At 33.8% G+C, this 20,324-nt stretch overlaps 1 protein-coding gene across 5 annotated transcripts in view; it reads left to right on the forward strand.

Moving 5' to 3' along the window:
• Positions 1-20,324, forward strand: part of EEA1 (early endosome antigen 1) — a 128,034-nt gene that overhangs the window by 82,987 nt on the left and 24,723 nt on the right. For all 5 annotated transcript variants that reach the window (XM_045872863.3, XM_064590796.1, XM_064590798.1 and 2 more), the window contains 6 exons: positions 3,874-4,077; positions 6,541-6,741; positions 7,813-7,926; positions 10,521-10,676; positions 12,436-12,575; positions 19,986-20,316. In XM_045872863.3, the coding sequence (XP_045728819.1) occupies positions 3,874-4,077; positions 6,541-6,741; positions 7,813-7,926; positions 10,521-10,676; positions 12,436-12,575; positions 19,986-20,316 (1,146 nt within the window). The remainder of the gene's footprint in view (positions 1-3,873; positions 4,078-6,540; positions 6,742-7,812; positions 7,927-10,520; positions 10,677-12,435; positions 12,576-19,985; positions 20,317-20,324) is intronic.

The following is a 20,324-nucleotide window of genomic DNA, read 5'->3' on the forward strand; positions in this document are numbered from 1 at the left end:
TAGTAAGAAGTATACCCCAAGTAGAAATTAAAAGGACAAGGATACTGAAGCTGATATGAACTAAACTGTTAGGTTTTGCTGGAGCTTAAAGTGTAATTTAGAGATCAGTTAGAGAAGAGGCCAGAGCATTAGACATGAGTAAGTTTATAGAAGGTCTTGTGTGACATTTATCTTTGAAGATAGAAAGGTATTAAAGGTCTTGAGATAGAACTCCTGTGGCCAGATTTGGTTTTTAAATAGGTCATTGCTGTGGTTTTGTGAAAGGTGGATTTCGGAGAGAATATTCTGAAACAGGAGTTCAGTTAAAAGACTAATATATGCAGTAGTTTAGATGAAAATAATAATGCCTTAGTTCAAGCAATTGTTAAAAGATGTCATAGGGCAAATATGAGTAATACTTGGGCAGTAAAATAAGTAGGACTTAATAGTTGTAGGGAAGAGAAAGACAATGACTTTCAGATTGATAACACTGGGTACATGGTAAATGGAGACGTCATCAACTGTGTGAGTGAACATGAGACAAATTGCCATTTCATTGGGCAGTGTGATGAGTTCAGTTTTGGACGTTGTTGAGGCACCTATAGGATATATTTATTTAAAGCTTAGAGGAGGGGACCATGCTATATATATTAGCTGTGAGAAACATCACTATATATGGGGTAAATGGAATTATTAGAATAGATGTGATCAGCCAGGGAGGCAGTGGAGTGGGGAGAACAGATAACTGATTACACAGGACTTCTGGGAAACATTAGCACTTAATGGCATAGATGAATGGAGGAAAAGCAGCCCACAAGAAAGAGAATGATCAAAGTAATTAAGGAGAACCTGCAGAGTGGAAGCCAAAAGATTGGGGAGAGTCAAAAGTTGGGAGTAATCAGCAACTACAAATGTGGATGTGTAGTAGGGATGCCAAGTATGATAAGTGAAAAATGCCCATTATATTAAACTATAATTATATAAGTATATATTCTCATATATTAAGAATAAGTTAGTGACCTTGTTAAACATAATTTCAATAAAGTGATAGAGATGGCTGAGTTTTGATGAGTAAATGAGAGGTGAGGAGTTGGAAAAGTAAATTTGAATTACTTTTGAAATTGACTGGGCAAAGATGAGTGGGGCTTGGTCTGGGAAGTGTGTTTGAAAACAAAAGATACCCGAACACATTTATAGTCTAGGACAAAGGGACTGGTAGAGAGGGAATAATTGAGGATATTGAAGGAGAGGTTACAGAAGTAATAAGGTATTGAAAAGCTATGAGGTAACAGATACAATGGGTGGTGGTAAACTTGAACTTATCCTTTCTTGAAGAATATTCTTTGAAGCTTGAGGAAAGGAAGTAAATATGGATCTATCTATCTTTATAGATAAGAGGATGGAAAATCAAGGTGCATCATCCCAGAAGATTTGCCCACCTCCTCCCTTTTTTTGGATAAAGTTGGAGATGGTAATAGTTGAATGAAAGGCAGGCAGATGTTAAGAATCTGGAGAGAATATTGACGCTTTTAAGTAGTTGTTGAGGTGAATATTTGAAGGTAAGAACCACCTTAGTCAAGTGAAAGGGTTGACAAGATGCTTCTGAGTATATGATGGAGGTTGGACTTTAGAACTCTGTAGTGGCAGCAATCTATGAAGGTTTATGATTTTGCTCTCACAATGCTTAGAAATGTAGGTGTGGAATCAGCAGATTGCAACATTGATCTAGGATTGGGCTTTTTTTTTTTTTTGGATGGCTATATTGGGCATTTGAAAGTGAAAGGAATTGAAGAATGTTGAATCATTGAGAGAATAGTTAAGGTTAGCTCATATCCATGTATTAGGTTCAGGAAGAGAAATGAGGCATAAGCTATATATGCTAGAAGAAAATTGAGGTCAGTGTCTGTTTGGCATTGAAGAACAGAAATGAGGTCATGAAATTGGAAGATGGTCAGGAAGTTGTGGTTACAGAGTAGGACAGTTGAAATTTTTCATTTGGAACAATTTCAAGTGGTTACAAGATCCTACATGTGAGTGATTGAATAGAATGAGTAAGGGTCCAGGAATTAAGATGATATGAATGTTGAGGCTGTGCTCTTAATTCTTTGTGTATTTTGTGTTTCCCAGGAAATTGGCAGAAATTGGGATTGGGAGAAAAACTAAATCAGGTCTCAAGTCTTCAGTGAATGAGGTAGGGATTTACAGATGATAGCAACACAGAATAGAGGCTAGAATAAATGAGTAACATACTCCCCAAAGGAGCATGAAGCTTTTACATGATGGGGAGAGTTATGGGGTGAAAAACCAGAAAGGAGTCAACCTCCCTTGCTTGCCCAGCAGAATGGTCCTTATGTATCCGAGACTGTTGAGGGGTAATCAGCATCTATAAAGGGTGAACCAAATTTCACTTCTGACTTGGAAATAGAGTGACTGTTCTGGAAAAAAGCTTAGGCCTGGAGCTGTGGTTCCAGAAGATGAGTGGGATGTGGAGAGAGGGATCATTAGTGGCAGGAGCAGAGAATGAGAGCAGATAGGTTAGGTTGCCTTTCATTATTTTGTGATTGAAACTGAGATGAGAAACATGTTTGAAAGTGATCTCAAATAGTGCAGCATTGGTGCAAATTGTTGAGAGTACCAGGTGGTCCCTGACTAGATCTGAGCAAGGTAGTGTGGGGTACTATAAGGTTTGCAGAGGGGCTTGTTAGGGTCTGGTTTTAGGGAGAGGTTCTCTCTGGCTGTCTTAGAATGACTGAGGCAGAGCCAAAGGCTGTGGGTTAGATAGCTCCAGAATATTAATGGGCATTGTTCTGGATGTGGGCTAATGACCCTGCTCTGTGTAACACTAGGCCCTTGGTAAAGTAAAAAAAGAGGGATCCCTTGATATATCAATAGAAGAGTCCTATTGGAGTATTGAAGTGAGCCTTCATGAGTGTGCATGTGTTAGAGTGCAATCCTTTATTTTTCTGTTCATTCAACAAGTATCTTAGAGCATATGTATCTTGGATACATCAATGAGTAAAACAGACAAAAATCCTCACCTTTGAGGAGCATACATTCTGTGTGCTCCTGTGAGGGGGTGGAGGGAAACAGGTAAACATGAAAAATAAGTAATTCACTTAGTGTGTTAAAAGATAAGTGCTATGGAAAGGGAAAAAAATTTCAGGAGACGGAGTATTGGGAGAGGCTGCAATTTTATTTTATTTTATTTTATATTTTAATTTTTTAAAAGATTTATTTATTTTAGAGACAGAGAGTGCACATGAGTGGGGGAGGGGTATAGGGTGAGGGAGAGAAGCAGACTCCCTGCTGAGCGCAGATCCCAATGCAGGGCTCAGTCTCATGACCCTGAGATCATGGCCTGAGCCAAAATCAAGAGTCGGATGCTCAACTGACTGAGCCACTCAGGTGCCCTGAAAGGTTGCAATTTTAAATGTAATGGTCAGGGTAGGCCTGATTGAGTAGGTGACATTTGAACAAACATTTGAAGGAGAGGGGATGAGCCATGTGACTTTGTGGGAAATGTATTCTAGACAGAAGAAATAGTGCAAAGGCCCTGCAGTGGGAGTGTGCCTGGTGTGATAAGGAGTAAGGAGAGTCCCACGAATCTGCAATGGATTAAACAAGAAGAGTAGTGGGCAGTGAGGCCCGAGTGTTAGAATAAGAATGTGGTTAATTGAAGGTTTTTTTTTTTTTTTTTGAAATTCTAGTTTATTATCAATAATACAGATTTATATTATTAAATATATAGTTCTAATTAAGTTTACCATGTTAAAATGTAATGAGTAACTAAAAAATGTAAGACTGTTTGAGTTGCAAAATGTATTATCAATTATGTTTAAGGAATAACTTTTTAAGTTCTCTATCCTTAAGGTAGTAGTTTTCACTTCTTTACAGAATGATTTAGAACAAGTACTACGTCAAATTGGTGATAAGGACCAGAAGATCCAGAACCTTGAAGCCTTATTACAGAAGAGTAAAGAAAATATTTCCTTACTAGAAAAAGAAAGAGAAGATCTTTATGCAAAAATTCAGGCTGGTGAAGGAGAGACTGCTGTTCTTAACCAGTTACAAGAAAAAAACCATACCTTACAGGAGCAAGTAAGCATGTCAGATTTATTCTATTTTTAAAACTGACTTTTAGCTTTCTAAATCTTACTAAGTGCTTTATTTAAATGACTCTTCATTCTGGTTCTTTTTAGCACTTTTTAAATATTATGTTTTTTTGACGAATACCATCTCATTTACCTTAGAGATAGGTTGCTATTGTAGTAAAAGTAAGTTAGCATAATTTGACAAAGAAAATCTCAATTCGTGTCCCAGCACATAACTTACTACCTGTGTGACCACAAGCAAATAAATTTACCTTGTCAGCTCATTAGAAAAGTAGAGATGTTATTAATAATGTATTCTTGCTTCATGGCATTTTGTGATATTTTGAAAAAAGAATGAATAACAACATAAATATATAAACTGAAAGTACTAATCAAGTGTTAGTTGTTACTATGTATTGGTTAATATGTGGGCTTACTAGTAAATTATATTTTGGTCCTGATATGTCTTTGGAATATGGAGCTAATAATAATTTTGATAAATTGCTTATATAGAATTTATAGTTGCTTTTTTGGAAGAATTGTCCAATAAGAGAGTTATAATTATCTAAATGAGAAAATAGTAAAACAAAGTATCAGTAGGTAATGCCATTTTTCTAATTCTTTTTAAAAGAATAAATAAAAATCTATGTACTTGTGCTTCCTGCCATGTTGGAGTAACCTATTTAGTCCTTTCATCATAAATGATTAGAACAGTAGAAAAATAATGTGTAAAACCACTGTGTTCAGATATTGTACAATAATCAGTGCAGGGCTTTGACTCCTGAGAGAAGAGAAGCAAGGGAAGTGAACCTTTTGACCATTCCAGCTTTTGCCCCGGAGACATTTTCCAGACTGAGGTGCAGGTTGGCGGAATCCAAGGAAAGCACAGTGGTCTCACTGAACTAAGGAGTGAGATATTGAAGTTCAGAAAGGTTGAGGCACCTGACATTCGTAGGGCAGAGTATCAGAGAGGAGGGAACAATGGAGAGAAGCAGCCCCAGAAATCTGCATAAGGGATCCACTTGAGCCTTTAGCTGACTGCTAAACTTTGCATTCATATGGTAGGATTTCATGAGGCCAGGCAATGAACAAGCATTAGGAAGCTACAAACTGAAAAATGATCAGGGCTGGGAGATGTTCAAATCTAGGAAGAGAATACAGATGTGGTTGAACACTTTGGGAACATTTAGTAGAAACCCCGGGAATGTTACACCTTAGGGTAAAGCTAAACTAGCCCTAGGGTAAAAGCTAGTGTACACCTGACCTAACAAAGCATAAAACAAACCTCAAAAGGATCCAGCTGAACCACATGTATATTAACTGCCTGCTGGAACAAAATTAAACATTTTTGAAAGAAGACAACAAAATCAAAACTTGTTAACATAAATATAAAAAAATTACTAGACATTCAAAGAAGAAAACATGTATGGCTCTTAAAATATACCTATTACTATAAAGGAAAAACTATAATAATGGAAATAGAAGTGGAAATGATAAAAAAAAGAATTAAATAGAACTTCATATATATATTTAATTCCATATATATATAAAATTAAAATTTCATTGGATGGGCTTAATAAATTAAAAATTAACCAAGTAGAAAGCAGTATAAACATTAAGACAAGGCAGTTGAAACTGTCCAAAATAAAACACAGAAAAAAAGTTGGGCTAAAAAAAAACCCTCAAAAAACCAAAAACCAAAAAACTCTGTTTTAGTGACTGTGGGACAGTATCATGTAATCTAGCATACATGTAATTGACGTGACAGAGGGTGAGGAGGAGAAAAATATTTATTGACATAATGGCTGAAAAAAATGTCAACTTGGTTAAAAATATGAACTCATATATTCAAGAAACTCAGTGAACTCTAAGCAAGGTACACCAAAGAAACATCAGATGAATTGGATTTCATCTAAATTAAAAATATTTGCTTTTCAAAAGATACCATTACAAAAATAAAAGCCAAGGCACAGGCTGGGAGAAAATATTTGTAATATATATATCTGACAATTCAGAAATATTCAGAATATATAAGGAACTCTTATTATTTAGATCAGTGATTGTCTGGGGTTAGAGATGAGTGGAGGGTACTGACTGCTAAGGGGCATGAGTAAACCTTTTGGGGTAATTGAAATGTTCTCCATCTGATTGTGGCAGTGGTTAAATGAGTGTATGTATTTATCATCTCAAGCTGTGCAACTAAATTGGGTGAATTTTATTTCATGTAAATTATAGCTCAGTAGAGATGGTTTTAAAAATAATGGGAATCTGAATTTATTGTTTTCTTATAGTTTTGAGAGAGAGCTTATTTTTGGAAAGATGTGAATAAATTTTCTTGAAAAAAATAGGGAGATAAGCTATAGTAGAGCACTTTAATATTCTCATGGGCCTTAAATTTGCTTGCTTGTTTGTTTTAGTTCTTATTATATCATTTGTGATCTTCATAATTAGAGTCTTGCTTGTACGATAGGTAACTCAACTAACAGAGAAGCTGAAGAATCAGTCAGAAAGCCATAAACAAGCCCAGGAGAATTTGCATGACCAAGTGCAAGAGCAGAAGGCACATCTTAGAGCTGCACAAGACCGTGTTCTTTCCTTAGAAACTAGTGTCAATGAATTGACTAGTCAATTAAATGAGAGCAAGGAGAAGGTCTCCCAGCTTGACATACAGGTAATATTGAAATATGCAATTTAATGTGAGTTTGTCTGAATAAAGCACCTATTTTAAGCCATCAAATGTTGTAAATTCTGTTTCCCTCTCCTTGTGTTTCTCTGTCTCCCTCTAGTCCCCACCACTCTCTCCCTCTCTCTGCCTTATTTATTAATGGAAAAACATTGGGAATAGGAATTATATAAAGGTTGTATCTAGACAGTTTGTTGAGCTTTCATGTTTGCCTTTTTTTTCCTTTATCTCTTCTGTCAAACTATACCTTCTGAAACCATCAGATTTTTTTTTGCTTTTCCTTTTTTCCATGAAATCCTTATTGTTGTTTTTGAAGTTCAAAGTCATTTGATATTATACCATTAGATTTCTATGTTAAATACTTTTTGACTTTGATTTTTAGATTTTACTTTAAAGGTTTGATTTAAAAAATACATTTATATATGTAGCATTATATATTTTTAATATACATTATTTCAGAGCCAATATAGAAGCCTTGTTCAGTGAATCGATGGGATGGGAATTAAAACATTTCTTTTTCCATTCTCATTGTTGGTTTCTTATCCTATACTATAGTAGAGAAAGTCATAGAAACATTTCTAAACCTTGATTTTCTTTATTTTAGGAAAATAATTCAATTGAAAATAAGAAATATAGACTAATATAACAGGGTTATTTATTAATTTGGAGGAAGAGGATACACATTTCTTCCTATTTAAAATAAAATTTTTGTTTTGTAATTTTGTATAAATTTTGTTAGATGAGTTATATGATAACCCAATATTTGGATGTCCAATTTGAGAGAGGGAGAAGTATTTTGGTGTCACGTAGGGGCATATATATCATCATATATATCATGATAAACTTCATCATTTATCCAAATATTTATTAGGAGTCTTTTCTCCTACATGTTCCTGTTTGGGGGATAATCACATACTTAATTTTCAGTGTCTAAATCCTTGTGTTTTTTGCTGAAGGACTTAATTTTTAAAATAATTTAGTGGCAAAAGCAGTGTATGTTCAAGCAAGGGGAAATCAAGAACTAAATACGAATTAAATGACTGGTCAATTTTGTTACAGATTAAAGCCAAAACTGAATTACTGCTATCGGCAGAAGCAGCAAAAACTGCTCAGAGAGCAGATCTTCAGAATCATTTGGACACAGCCCAGAATGCATTACAAGATAAACAGCAGGTATGTGAATGTGATGCAGTTTCATTTGATAACCTAATGTTTTGGTAGATGCATTAATTGCAAACATGTATAAAAATGATACTCAGTTTTATTAATGTCGTGATCAACTTGCTTGTTCCCTTTGATTTCTCTCTGAGTTCAGAACCAGTTGAGTGGTAGATGCAAGAGTCAGACAGATGAAGATAAAAATGTCATTTTTGTTTTTGATAAAGCTCAACTGGTGTGCAGCTGTGGTTGGGCTTCTTAATATTTTATCACTCTTTAGTGTAGACCATGGTGTGGAGCCGAAATATCTACTCCTAATTGTTGAATGGTTGCTTCATTCCATCAAGTGCCAGTGATTGGGAATGAGAGACAGACTTTCACACCTGTTTTAAGTAGGTAATGTGGGCCATGACCTGGATATACTTACCACTTGGAAGCAGGAAAACACACACATTGCAGTAAGAGTTACTCTTTTATCTTGGGAGTAAGAATAAGTAGAGTTGTAGGGAATGCAGAAGTTACTTTTCTCAATACTTCTGATAGAATAAAAGCTTACTATTTTAGGGCCAAGGTAAAAATGCTGATAGATTTTTCTTCCTTTTACTAGACAGAAATTTTTAAAATTTACTTTTTATTTGAGAGGTTACACTGGTTGTTGGTCTATTTTTTTTTTTAGCGATATAGTAATGTATCAAGTTAACAAAACTGTTTTCTATATTTACCCTTAACTTTAATCCCATTTTCCTCCTTAGATGGAATGTTAAATTTGGTATATATCCTTTTAGAGTTCTGTAAGCATTGAACAGATAGATATGTGTATATAAATATACACACAACACACACACATACTGGTATTTTTCTTTTATGCACATAGAATCACTGTGTATGTATGTTCTGCAACTTTTTACTCACATTTTTGCTAAATATATCTGTAAAGTACTTTCTGAGCATGAGATCAGTGCTAGAAACTGTAATGGAAAGAGTATTTATAAGAATAATCACATGAAAGTTTAAAATTTTTTTTCCAGATATATCACTAACAAAATTTGAAAGCACATAGCAAAAGAATAAAACATTTTCTGAAATGTGTCTGATGAAGGGTTAATATCCTTGGTATTTAAAACACTTAGGAATTAAGGGACCCTACAAAAAAAGTAAATGATAAAAAATATGTTAACAAATGTTCAGGTTCATTAAGAATCAATTGTAAATTAAGACAGTAACAGAATATGCCCTTATTGAGGTAAGATGTGTGTGTTTAACACTGGAAGGTTTGGAGATGGTGTAGAAGAATAAGCCACCTTCATACATTGCTGGTGGTTGTATATGTTGGTTCAACCTTTTTTTTTTTAAATTTTTTATTTATTTGCGAGAGAGCGAATGAGAGACAGAGAGCATGAGAGGGAGGAGGGTCAGAGGGAGAAGCAGACTCCCTGCCGAGCAGGGAGCCCGATGCGGGACTCGATCCTGGGACTCCAGGATCATGACCTGAGCCGAAGGCAGTCGCTTAACCAACTGAGCCACCCAGGCGCCCATTAGTTCAACCTTTTAATGGTGGTAGGGAAAGCTGTTTGGCAATATATTTCAAGAACTTTAGGATTTTTCATTCTTTAGCTCACTTTTAGTTTTTTTTTTTTTTTCAAGATTTTATTTATTTGACAGAGAGAGAGATAGCGAGAGGGAACACAAGTAGGGGGAGCGGGAGAGGGAGAAGTAGGCTTCCTGCTGAGCAGGGAGCCCGATGCGGGGCTTGAACCCTGGGATCATGACCTGAGCTGAAGGTAGATGCTTAACCAACTGAGCCACCCAGGCGCCCTCACTTTTAGTTCTTTATCCTAAGGGAATAATCATAGTTTTTAGGATGCTGTTTACATTTCTGTTAATAAAATGCAAAAAGTTTAGTAGCAATCTAAGAATCTAAAATAGGACATTTGGCTAAAAAATGGTCTGGATCACATAAAATGGAAATTTATGCAAATATAATGGTATTTTAGAAAATATGTCACAATTTCATGATGCATTGTTACGTTAAAGGAAAGGTTATAATAAAATAGTATGTAAAGTGAGATTCTCTTCCTGTTCTAAAAGTATAAATCAAAATACATACAGAAAAGACTAAAAGGAAAGTTAGCAAAACATTAATAGTGATTATTTGTGGGTGGTGGATTTACTAGTAATTTGTATTTTGTTCTTTCCGTGCCTCTAGATACTACAAATGAACAAGTTTCATAGATGTGGTCACTGTTTTTAAATGTTATTTTTTGAAATGGCATCTTGAACATTGAAAACAATTATAATATAAAAGTATTATTTTACTATTAGCCTATTTAATATTCGGTTGTATCTTTTGGCTCCTAAAATAACTCTTCCTAGAAAAAGTTATTGAGTGGTTATGCATATAAACTTAGTATCTCATGCTGTGTACAGTTTCAGTTCAGATCCTTTATACTGGTAAATATAACCTCTGATTCATCATTAGACTTCTTTCTAGTCTTACTCCAATAGTTTCTTAAATAAAATTAGAATTTTCAATTTTACTTTGATGAAACATTTGGGCATACAATAAAGTAAATCTTACCAAAGTTTTCTTCAATTGTACTTTTCTATAGGAGTTAAATAAGATCACTACTCAGTTGGATCAGGTCACTACAAAGTTGCAGGATAAGCAAGAACATTGCAGTCAGCTGGAAAGTCATCTTAAAGAATATAAAGAGAAGCACCTCTCTTTAGAACAAAAAACTGAAGAATTAGAAGGTCAGATTAAGGTTTGTATAAAAGATACTGAATTTACCTATATTTTCTGCTGCTGTAGTAATGGAAACTGATAACGTAGAAGGAATTGAAGATTTTAAATTTGCAAACAAGGGTGAAGTTGTCATATAAAACTTTAAATTACATGTAATTTTTCAGGTCTTAATTTTGAATTCCATCTTTAATTTTAATTTCTTCATTAATGTTAAAGTGGCTTTTACAAATGGCAGTTTTAACATGTATACTGGTTCCTTTGTAATATGTAACTATTTCAAAGAAACAACCAACCAGGGATCTACTCTGTATTTGTAAGGAACTTATCCTTTTGTTGTTGTTGTTGTTATGAAGCCTCTTCTGTTCCATCATTCCCATCTTCTTACTCCCTTATTCCAATATATAGTTCACATATGACAGACTTCTTTCTTTAAACTTTACATTTATACCCTTCGGATTTTGTTTTTAGTTTAATAATAAGTATATACTGTGGTAAATTGTTTCTTACTTTAACACAGTTCCAAGTGAAACTGTTGATTTTCTAAAGAGATTAAATGACTAGACCTATCAGAAGAGGATTTGACCTGAGTCCTTTGTCCTTTAAATGGGATCTACTATCAATTAAACAAATATTTCTCAAATTACTATTTATGTAAGCTATACCTTCACAATCAGATGAAACACTTCTGTAGAACTATTGGATCTGTATGTGTATATGTGTATATCAACACTGATACAACATGGAAGAATGTTGTATGTTTACAGTTCTGTTTATGGGTTATTTTTCTTTTCATTATGGCCGGTGATGATCATAATGACAAATTACTTTTTGTTAAGTTTGAAAAGAGTAGAGAGACCATTTTGCTGAAAAGCGTCTAATGAGAATTCTCTTTGGGTATCTTTTACAAATAGTTATTTAGAACCAGTAGTGTCTCTTGTGATTATCAGATCTTTAACATTTGGTAATTATTTTAGGAAGTATTCCATGTGTTCTATATAGTTATTTTTACAGTTACATCAAATATCCAGTATAAGTGTTGAATAAGAGCCACATTACCTAGATTGGTTTATAAAATATTTAGGGTACAAAATTATTAGGACTATATAAGAAAATGCATTGCTCATCGATACTTAAACTTTACACTTAACAGCTTGATTTTGTAAATTTGTAAAAGTACACACAATTGTATATATGATATGTATGTGTAAGAGACAGAAACTATGCTATGAAGAGCAGCAGTCTCTAAACCAAGAATTTAAAGATGCAAAACCAGGAATTTAACTGACTTTATATTTAGGGTCAATAAATGTTAATGAGAAGGATGACATGATAACTCCATTTTAGTTTCAAATATTTATAATTACATGAGTGTTGTTCACTGAATATAAAGGATAATATATTTTAAGTGGGCCCACATGTGAACCTGTTAACCTTGTCTTTTCATACTTGAGTTAAAACTTTTATTCAAGTAATAGATATAATTATTTTAAGTTTATTCTCTTTTTTAGAGCTAATTTTTAAAAGTAGAAACTTAGTGACTGCCTGTCACATCTACAGCCTGCTGGTAGGTCCTCTGAAAGATTTCAAGATAAATCGTTCCTTTACTCAGCAATGGCTTCAGATGGAAAATGCGTTTTTTATTATAACATAAATATTTTATGGTTATTATTGTGTGTTATGTCAACACCAATTTGAATATAAACAAAAAATGTTATATTTAATAATAGATGGATAATTATTGACATTAAAATTGTTACTGTATTATATTTCTTCCATAGAAACTAGAAGCCGATACTCTTGAAGTTAAAGGAAGCAAGGAACAAGCTTTGCAGGATCTACAACTGCAAAGACAGCTGAATACGGATTTAGAGCTCAGAGCCGCAGAATTGAGTAAACAGCTTGAAATGGAGAAAGAAATGTAAGCTAAACTACTTTAAGAGAGAGGATTATAAACTATTAAAATCTTATGGTTTCAATTTTGCTATTGCAGGGCTTAAAGATCTATTAAATGTTTATGTTGGTTCTGTAAACTCAGATGTTAATATGAATGAATGAAAAATGAAGCCATCATAATATGGTTAAATTTACCTTCACTAGAAAGGACTGAAAATTTGGGTCATCTGGTCTCTTTTCAACCGAAATATGGTACTCATTTCCCTGGGTTAAAGCAATTGTTTTGAGTTGTTCACTGATTTGAATAAATTAATGTAAAAGTAACAAATGGAGGAGTATTTCTATATATCACCCAAGAGCTATCAGGCTTCGGCTTTGAGGGACTATACCAAGTAGGGAATGTATACTTTCTTATAAGAAATGATCTGTTTTAGCTTTGTGATGCATCTTGACAGATTGTATTTCTGAGCACAAGGGAAACACTAGAATCAGTGTACCTTTTAAAAAATTATTGAAGTAAAATTTACATACCATTAAATGCACAGATATCACATAATACAATTTGAGTTTTAGTAAATATATACTCTGTGTAATAATATGCACCCCCTTCCCCAAACATTTTTATTACCCATGGAGTTTTCTCAGGTGTCTTTCTAGTCAATACCTTGTAGACACCACAGTTCCCGATTTCAGTCTCCATAAATTGATGCTGTGTGTTTTTGAAATGAAATCATACAGTATGTTCTTTTTTATGAGTGGCTTTTTTTTCACTTAATGTGCTATTTTTTAAATTCATCCATGTAGTTGAATGAATATTGTTCCACTGAATGAATATACTACAATTTGTTTATGTAGTCTTTTGTTGGTGGGTATTTTTTGGGTTGTTTGCAGTTTTTCCTGTTATGAATAAAGATGCTATCAGTATTCTTATATAAGCATTTTTGTGAAAGTTCAGGGTCATGGTGGGGTAGATGTATGTTTAAATGTATGAAAAACTGCCAGACCTTTTCCCAAAATAGCTGTACCATTTTATACTCCTACTGGGAATGTTTCAGTTGCTTTATATCCTTGCTAGTATTTGGTGTTGGTGGTCCTTTAATTTTAGGTATTTATTGAATATGAAATGGTATCTTATTGTGGGCTTAATTTGCGTTTCTTCACTTGTGAAGTGTCAAATTATTTTGCCTATTAAAATTTTTTTCCCATTGGATCTTTTTATTATTGATTTGTAAGAGTTCTTTATATATTCAAAGTACTAACCCTTTGCCAGATAGCCAGCTAGCTAAGCAGACAGACAAATAGATTATCAAGACTTTTCCTAGCAGCTTTGCTTTATATTTTTTTGGTGGTGTCTTTCAGTGTAAAGAAGTTTTAAATTTTGGTTGAATTCAATTTGTCATTTGTTTTTATTTTGTGTTTAATGTTTTGTGTCTTTTCTAGAAACCTCTGCCTTCCTCAGGGTTTATGAAGAATTCTCTTATGGGGCGCCTGGGTGGCTGAGTTGGTTAAGCGACTGCCTTCGGCTCAGGTCATGATCCTGGAGTCCCGGGATCGAGTCCCGCATCGGGCTACCTGCTCCGCAGGGAGTCTGTTTCTCCCTCTCCCGCTCCCCCCTCTTGTGCTCTTTCTCTGTCTCACTCTCTCTCTCAAATAAATAAATAAAATCTTAAAAAAAAAAAAAGAATTCTCTTATGTTTTCTTCTGGAAATTTTATAGTTTCAGTTTTTACATTTAGGTCTAGGATCTGCCTTGAACTTATTTTTGTGAGAGGTATGAGATGGGGATCCAGGATCATCTTTTTTCCCCATACATCATTAAGTTATTCTAGTACCACTTTTTGATAAAACTTTTTTATCCCAATGAGTGGCCTTTGGTACCTTTGTCAGAGCAGTTTACCTTATATATGTGGGTTTATTTGTGGGCTCTATTCTGTTCTCTTGGTCTTTGTGTCTATATGGTGTTCGGACACCAGTACCATCCTATGTTGATTTTTGTAGCTTTGTGGTATAGGTCTTATTAATCAGGTTGTATCAGCCCTCCAATTTAGTTCTTTTTCAAGATTGTCTTGACTCTTTTAAGTTTATTGCTTTTCCATATAAATTTTAATATTATCCATTTCTATAAATCAGATTATTGGGTTTTGATTAGAATTGCAGTGAATCTGTAGTTCAATTTGGGGAGAATTAATGTTTTAAGAATACTGAGTCTTCTAATCCATGAATGTGGTATTTCTCTAATATTTATATCTTCTTTAGTATCTCTGATTAACATTTTGTTGTTTTTAAAATAGGAATCTTAAATATCTTTTGCTAAATTTAATCCTAAATATTTTATGTTTTTCAATTTTATTGTAAATGGAATTGTTTTTAAATTTTCTGATTGTGGCTAGTATAAAAATACAATTGAGTCTTATGTCCTGAGTTACTACCCTCTAGCCTTGTTAAATTCACATTTTTGTTTTGTATAGTTTTTAGAATATTTTAAGTGGACAATCTTGGTATTTGTGAATTAGCAACAGTTTTACTTCTTTTTTCTTCAGTCTGTAGGCCTTTTATGTTTTTTTCTTGATTTACTGTTAGCTGACACCTCCAGTGAACTTTTGAATAAAAAGATAGTGGATATCCCTGCACTGTTCCCAGCCTTGGGTTGGAAACATAAAATATTTCAGAATTAATTTTGAGGTTAGCTGTATTTTTTTTCTAGATTCCTTTATCAGATTGAGGGCATTCCTATCTATATTAGTTTTCTAAAAAATTTTTATATCAGCTTCTTTTTCTGCATCTATTGATAGGATCATATGGTTTTTCTCCTTTATTCTGTTAATATGGTGAATTACATTGATTACTTTTTTAAATAGTAAACCAACCTTGCCCTCCTTGGATAAATCCCACTTGATTATCCTGTATTATTTTTATATATTGCTATATTTGACTTGATAATACTTTAAAATTTTCTATGCATTCATGGGGACTCTTGGTCTGCAGTATTCTTTAATATCATTGTCATGGTTTTGGAATTATGGTTATGTTGGTCTTAAAAATAAATTGACAGTTTTCTTTCTTCTCCTTTCTGAAAGAGTTTGTGAGGGTTATTATTTATTTCTTAAATGTTTTATTGAATTCACCAATGAACCAGCTGACCTGAAGTTCTCTCTGGGTTGCTTCTTAATTTAGAATTCAATTTATTTAATAGATACAATGCTATTTTTGTTTTCTAATATTTTACTTGAGTCAGTTTTGGTAATTTGTGTCTTTGAAGGAATTTGTCCATTTAATCTAAACTTCAAATTTATTGGTATAATGTTCACAAGATCATACTTTTAAGGTCTGTAGGATCTGTAGTGATGTCTTCTTATTATCCTTAATAGTGCTAATTTATGTTCTTTTTCTTGATCAATCTAATTTGGGGTTTATCAATTTTATAAAAAACTTTTGATTTTGTCAGTTTTCTTTTTTTAGGGTTAGAACTTTATTATTATTTTTAGAACTTTATTTTTAAAAATTATTTTATTTTAAGTAGGATCTGTGCCCAATGTGGGGCTCAAACTCACAACCCTGAGATCAAGTGTCACATGCTCTACTGACTGAGGCAGCCAGGTGTCCCTGATTTTGTCAATTTTCTTTTTATTTCTTTTTTATTTTTTTAAAGATTTTATTTATTTATTTGACAGAGAGAGACACAGCGAGAGAAGGAACACACGCAGGGGGAGTGGGAGAGGGAGAAGCAGGCTTCCTGCCGAGCAAGGAACCCGATGCGGGGCTTGATCCCAGGACCCTGGGATCATGACCTGAGCTGAAGGCAGACGCTTAACGACTGAGCCACCCAGGCACTCCTGATTTTGTCAGTTTTCTATTTCATTTATTTCTCATCTTCTCTTTAGTATTTTCTTCCTTAGACTTTGGGTTTAGTTTGCCTTTTTTTTTTTTAATAGCTTTTTAATGTGGAAGCTTTCCTGTGGCTGTCCACGTTTTATAATATCTGTTTCATTTTCACAGTTACTCACCCTCTTTGTATTTTGTCAGGTTTCTGCAGATGGTAGTTACATGTCGTAGTCTAGTAAAATCAGTTTAGTATGACAGTTTTTCAACAGATGGAATAAATTACCTTGAGGAAGATTGTCTTTTCCCATTTGTACTAAGTGCTTAATTGGGCTTATTTATGACAGCTCTGAGTATAAGGATGGATTAGTTTAGAAGATATTAGGATCTGATTTTGGAAAAAGGGAGAGAAAAAAAAAGATATTAGGATCTAAAAGATGAATTGGTACATGAAATTTCAAAAGTCCTTGGTGGCAGAGTGGGTATGTGCCTCCAGACATATCCCATATATTCATAAAAGTGCTGAGATGGGGCATCTTTCTTCACTCCTTAGGTAGAATTAGTCTCATGCTTAGCTTGTTCTTGATGTTGATGCTTGCATTGGGTCTTACCAGAAAATCTTCAGTGGACATATAACTCACCAGAATTTTGATGGATAAAAATCAGTTCCACTCCATTTATCTGGATTTTTTTCAAAGGAGGGCATGTGACCCATCACAGTTCAGTAGACTCTACCTTTAAATGCCAAATAGGCCTCTCTGACTGAGTTGACAGTCTTGATCTGTGTCAAGTGTATGAAGGTTTTTGACTCTCCGTAGTAAAGATGAAAGCTGAGAGCCTGGGAAAGGTACCCTTCAGGGACATGAAATAAAACCCATCAGATTGATGATAGTTAAGTTGTTCAACACCTTCATGGTTTTGTCCTTGTTTGGGAGTGATGATGAAAAATTTCTTGTTTTCACATTTAGTGAAGTAAGTCCGGATACTTTGAATTTGAGGATATAGAGGTGCATTGTATACCTTAAATGGCATTCCTTCTCACTGTTAGCATCATAGTTTCCAGTGCATAGGTATTTGGGGAGCACATATGATCTCTTATATCACCCACTGAGTAATTTATCACTTCTGGAACCCAATCGTCAGTCCATGAAGATCACCTCCGAGTTGGTTCTTGTTCTTCCCAAGGCCCCTGTGGGCCCAAAGGTTCTTTCCATTTCTAATGGGTCAATGTAAATGGGCCCATTTCTATTCTATGTTCTAATCTCATGGTTCAGAACTCATTCAGAGGCTTCATATTGAGGTAGGGAATCCTTTTAATGCTAAAGTCTTTTTTTGCCTATATACTTTATGGAAAGTTTTTTTATGTGATGTCTTGCATTTCTACTGTACCACCTAGGAAAAAAGGGCTGGGTAAACACATCCAGGGTTTGACTAAGCCTTATCCCTGATCCCAGGGCTCAGCCCAAAAAACAGGGCAAGGTTCCCCTTTCTCAAGGCTCACCTACATCAGTGCATCCAACTCTCCCTCCAGCTTTCATCCTACAATGTATTTTCATTACTGTACAGTTTAATGTACTTTCTAATATCCTTTGTTATTTTTTTCTTTCATACATGGAGTATTCAGAAGTATGTTTTTTACTTTCCAAATATTTGGAGCTTTTCTAGATAGCTGTTACTGACTTCTAATTTAATTCCATTGTGAACAGAGAACATACTCTGTAAAATTTAGACTTTTCAAACTGTCTTATTTATGGCCCAGTGTATGGTTTATCTTGGTTAATTTTCCATGTGCACATAGGTATATTCTCTGTTGGTAAAGTGTTCTATAACTATCGATTAGTCAAGTTGATAGTGTTTTAAAGAAAGGGTTTTTTGTTTGAATATGGTTGACACACAATGATACATTAGTTTCAGGTGTACAACATAGTGATTCAAGATCTCTATATGTTCTGCTGTGCTCACCACAATGGTAGCTACCATCTGTCACCAGACAGCTCTGTTACAGTACCATTGAGTAGGTTCCCTATTCTGTATTTTTTGTTCCTTTGATTTATTCATTCCAGATAATGTTTAACCTTCTATATCCTTGCCTCCCCCGACCCCGCCCCACCTCTGGTTGTTCTGTCAATTTCTGAGAAAGGGGTGTTAAGTTTCCAACTATGATTGTGGATTTATTTATTACTTCCTCTAGTACCCTTTTTATTTTTTATTTTATTTATTTATTTTTTAAAGATTTTATTTATTTATTTGACAGAGAGAGATACAGCCAGAGCAGGAACACAAGCAGGGGGAGTGGGAGAGGGAGAAGCAGGCTTCCCGCCAAGCAGGGAGCCCGATGTGGGACTCAGTCCCAGGACCCTGGGACCATGACCTGAGCGAAGGCAGACACTTAACAACTGAGCCACCCAGGAGCCCTTTTTAAAATTAAAGTTTTACAGTGACAATGGAAGACTTTATTTCTGTTTTTCCTTCTTTGATTCACATAATCTTATGATTTTATAATAATTATTAATGGAAAAGTTAAGTAGCATAGTAATATATATCAAGTTCTAATTTTAGCGTTGCTTGATAGGAATTTTAACTATATTAAAAAGATAATGACCTTTCTATTTAGACCTTTGAAAATCAGTGAGGTACAGTATCCTATGAATGCACTTAACTTCATCTTTTCTAGCCACTTTTAGAAAATAAAAGTAAGTTTCTGAGAATAAAAGTTGAAAAATTTCAAAGTTTAAATGTAATTCTGGTATTGTATGAATACCCAACTTCAAATTGTGGCTAGTGCATCTTTTAACAACCTCTCTTTAACATTATTAAATTTATGCTGATTATAAAGTACATCAGAAATAGTATGCATTCAAGAAATATTACTTTGCATCTGGTTTTATTTTCACTTTAAAAATGGTTGATCTTTAACGTGTTTTTTCTTTTGGTGCATAATTTCATTTTATCAAAACAGTAGAAGTTTTTAACTTTCTTAAAGCTCTATCTACATTTCCTTATTCTTGTAGCTTATTCATTTAGGTGTAGAAAACTTAAATTAAGGGACAAATGATAACAAGTCTCTTGTATAATCTGCTAGGTTCTAGAATTAAAATAAATCTTTTGTCTTTTCTCTCTTCGAAATGAACTATTTCTTTTATTTTTTTACTTTATTCTTTCTGGGTTAATCGTGTTTTGAAGTTTAATATCTAAAAAACTCATAATGTGTTTTATGTTTTCAAGGAAAGAGGCAAAGTTCTCTATATGCTTGGGGGCTAACACAATGAATAAATTCTTTAAGGTACTCGGAAAACCTTGTTGTAGACGAGAGGGTCTGCTATATGTACATTTTTGTGGGGCATCCATTGCAATAGACAAGACTGGATTAAGCCTTAAGTTACTCTTAACTTATTTGACTTAAAGAAAATCATCTTTATCTGTTAAATGATCAGATCAGATTTAAGGTGTTTTCAGTTGTGTGGTTTTATGACATTAAATTATTATTTTTACTCCTGAGCTACACAAGAAAGTTTTAAAACTCAATTATTAATTAAAAAATAATTATTAATTTTTAATGCTAAATTAGGAATGGTAAATTATGCATTATTTAAAAAAATTGTTTCTTAAATATTTAGAGTATCCAGTACAAAGTTGGATCTACAGAAAAAATCTGAAGCCCTTGAAAATATTAAGCAAATGCTTACCAAGCAAGAGGAAGAAAAAAAAATCCTTAAACAAGAAATTGAAAATTTAAGTCAAGATGCAAAGATGCAGCACAAGGAATTGAATAACAAAATTCAAACAGCAGCAGCAGAACTACAAAAAGTGAAGATGGAGAAAGAAACTCTAATGACAGAGCTTTCTGCAACAAAAGAGAATTTATCAAAAGTTTCTGATTCTTTGAAGAACTCCAAAAGTGAATTTGAAAAGGAAAATCAGAAAGGAAAAGCTGCTATATTAGATTTGGTTAGTTG

The sequence above is a fragment of the Mirounga angustirostris genome, unplaced genomic scaffold, assembly GCF_029215605.1.
Source record: "Mirounga angustirostris isolate CCGP_5_RB_7025 unplaced genomic scaffold, mMirAng1.0.hap1 SCAF_5, whole genome shotgun sequence".
Classification (NCBI taxonomy): domain Eukaryota; kingdom Metazoa; phylum Chordata; class Mammalia; order Carnivora; family Phocidae; genus Mirounga; species Mirounga angustirostris.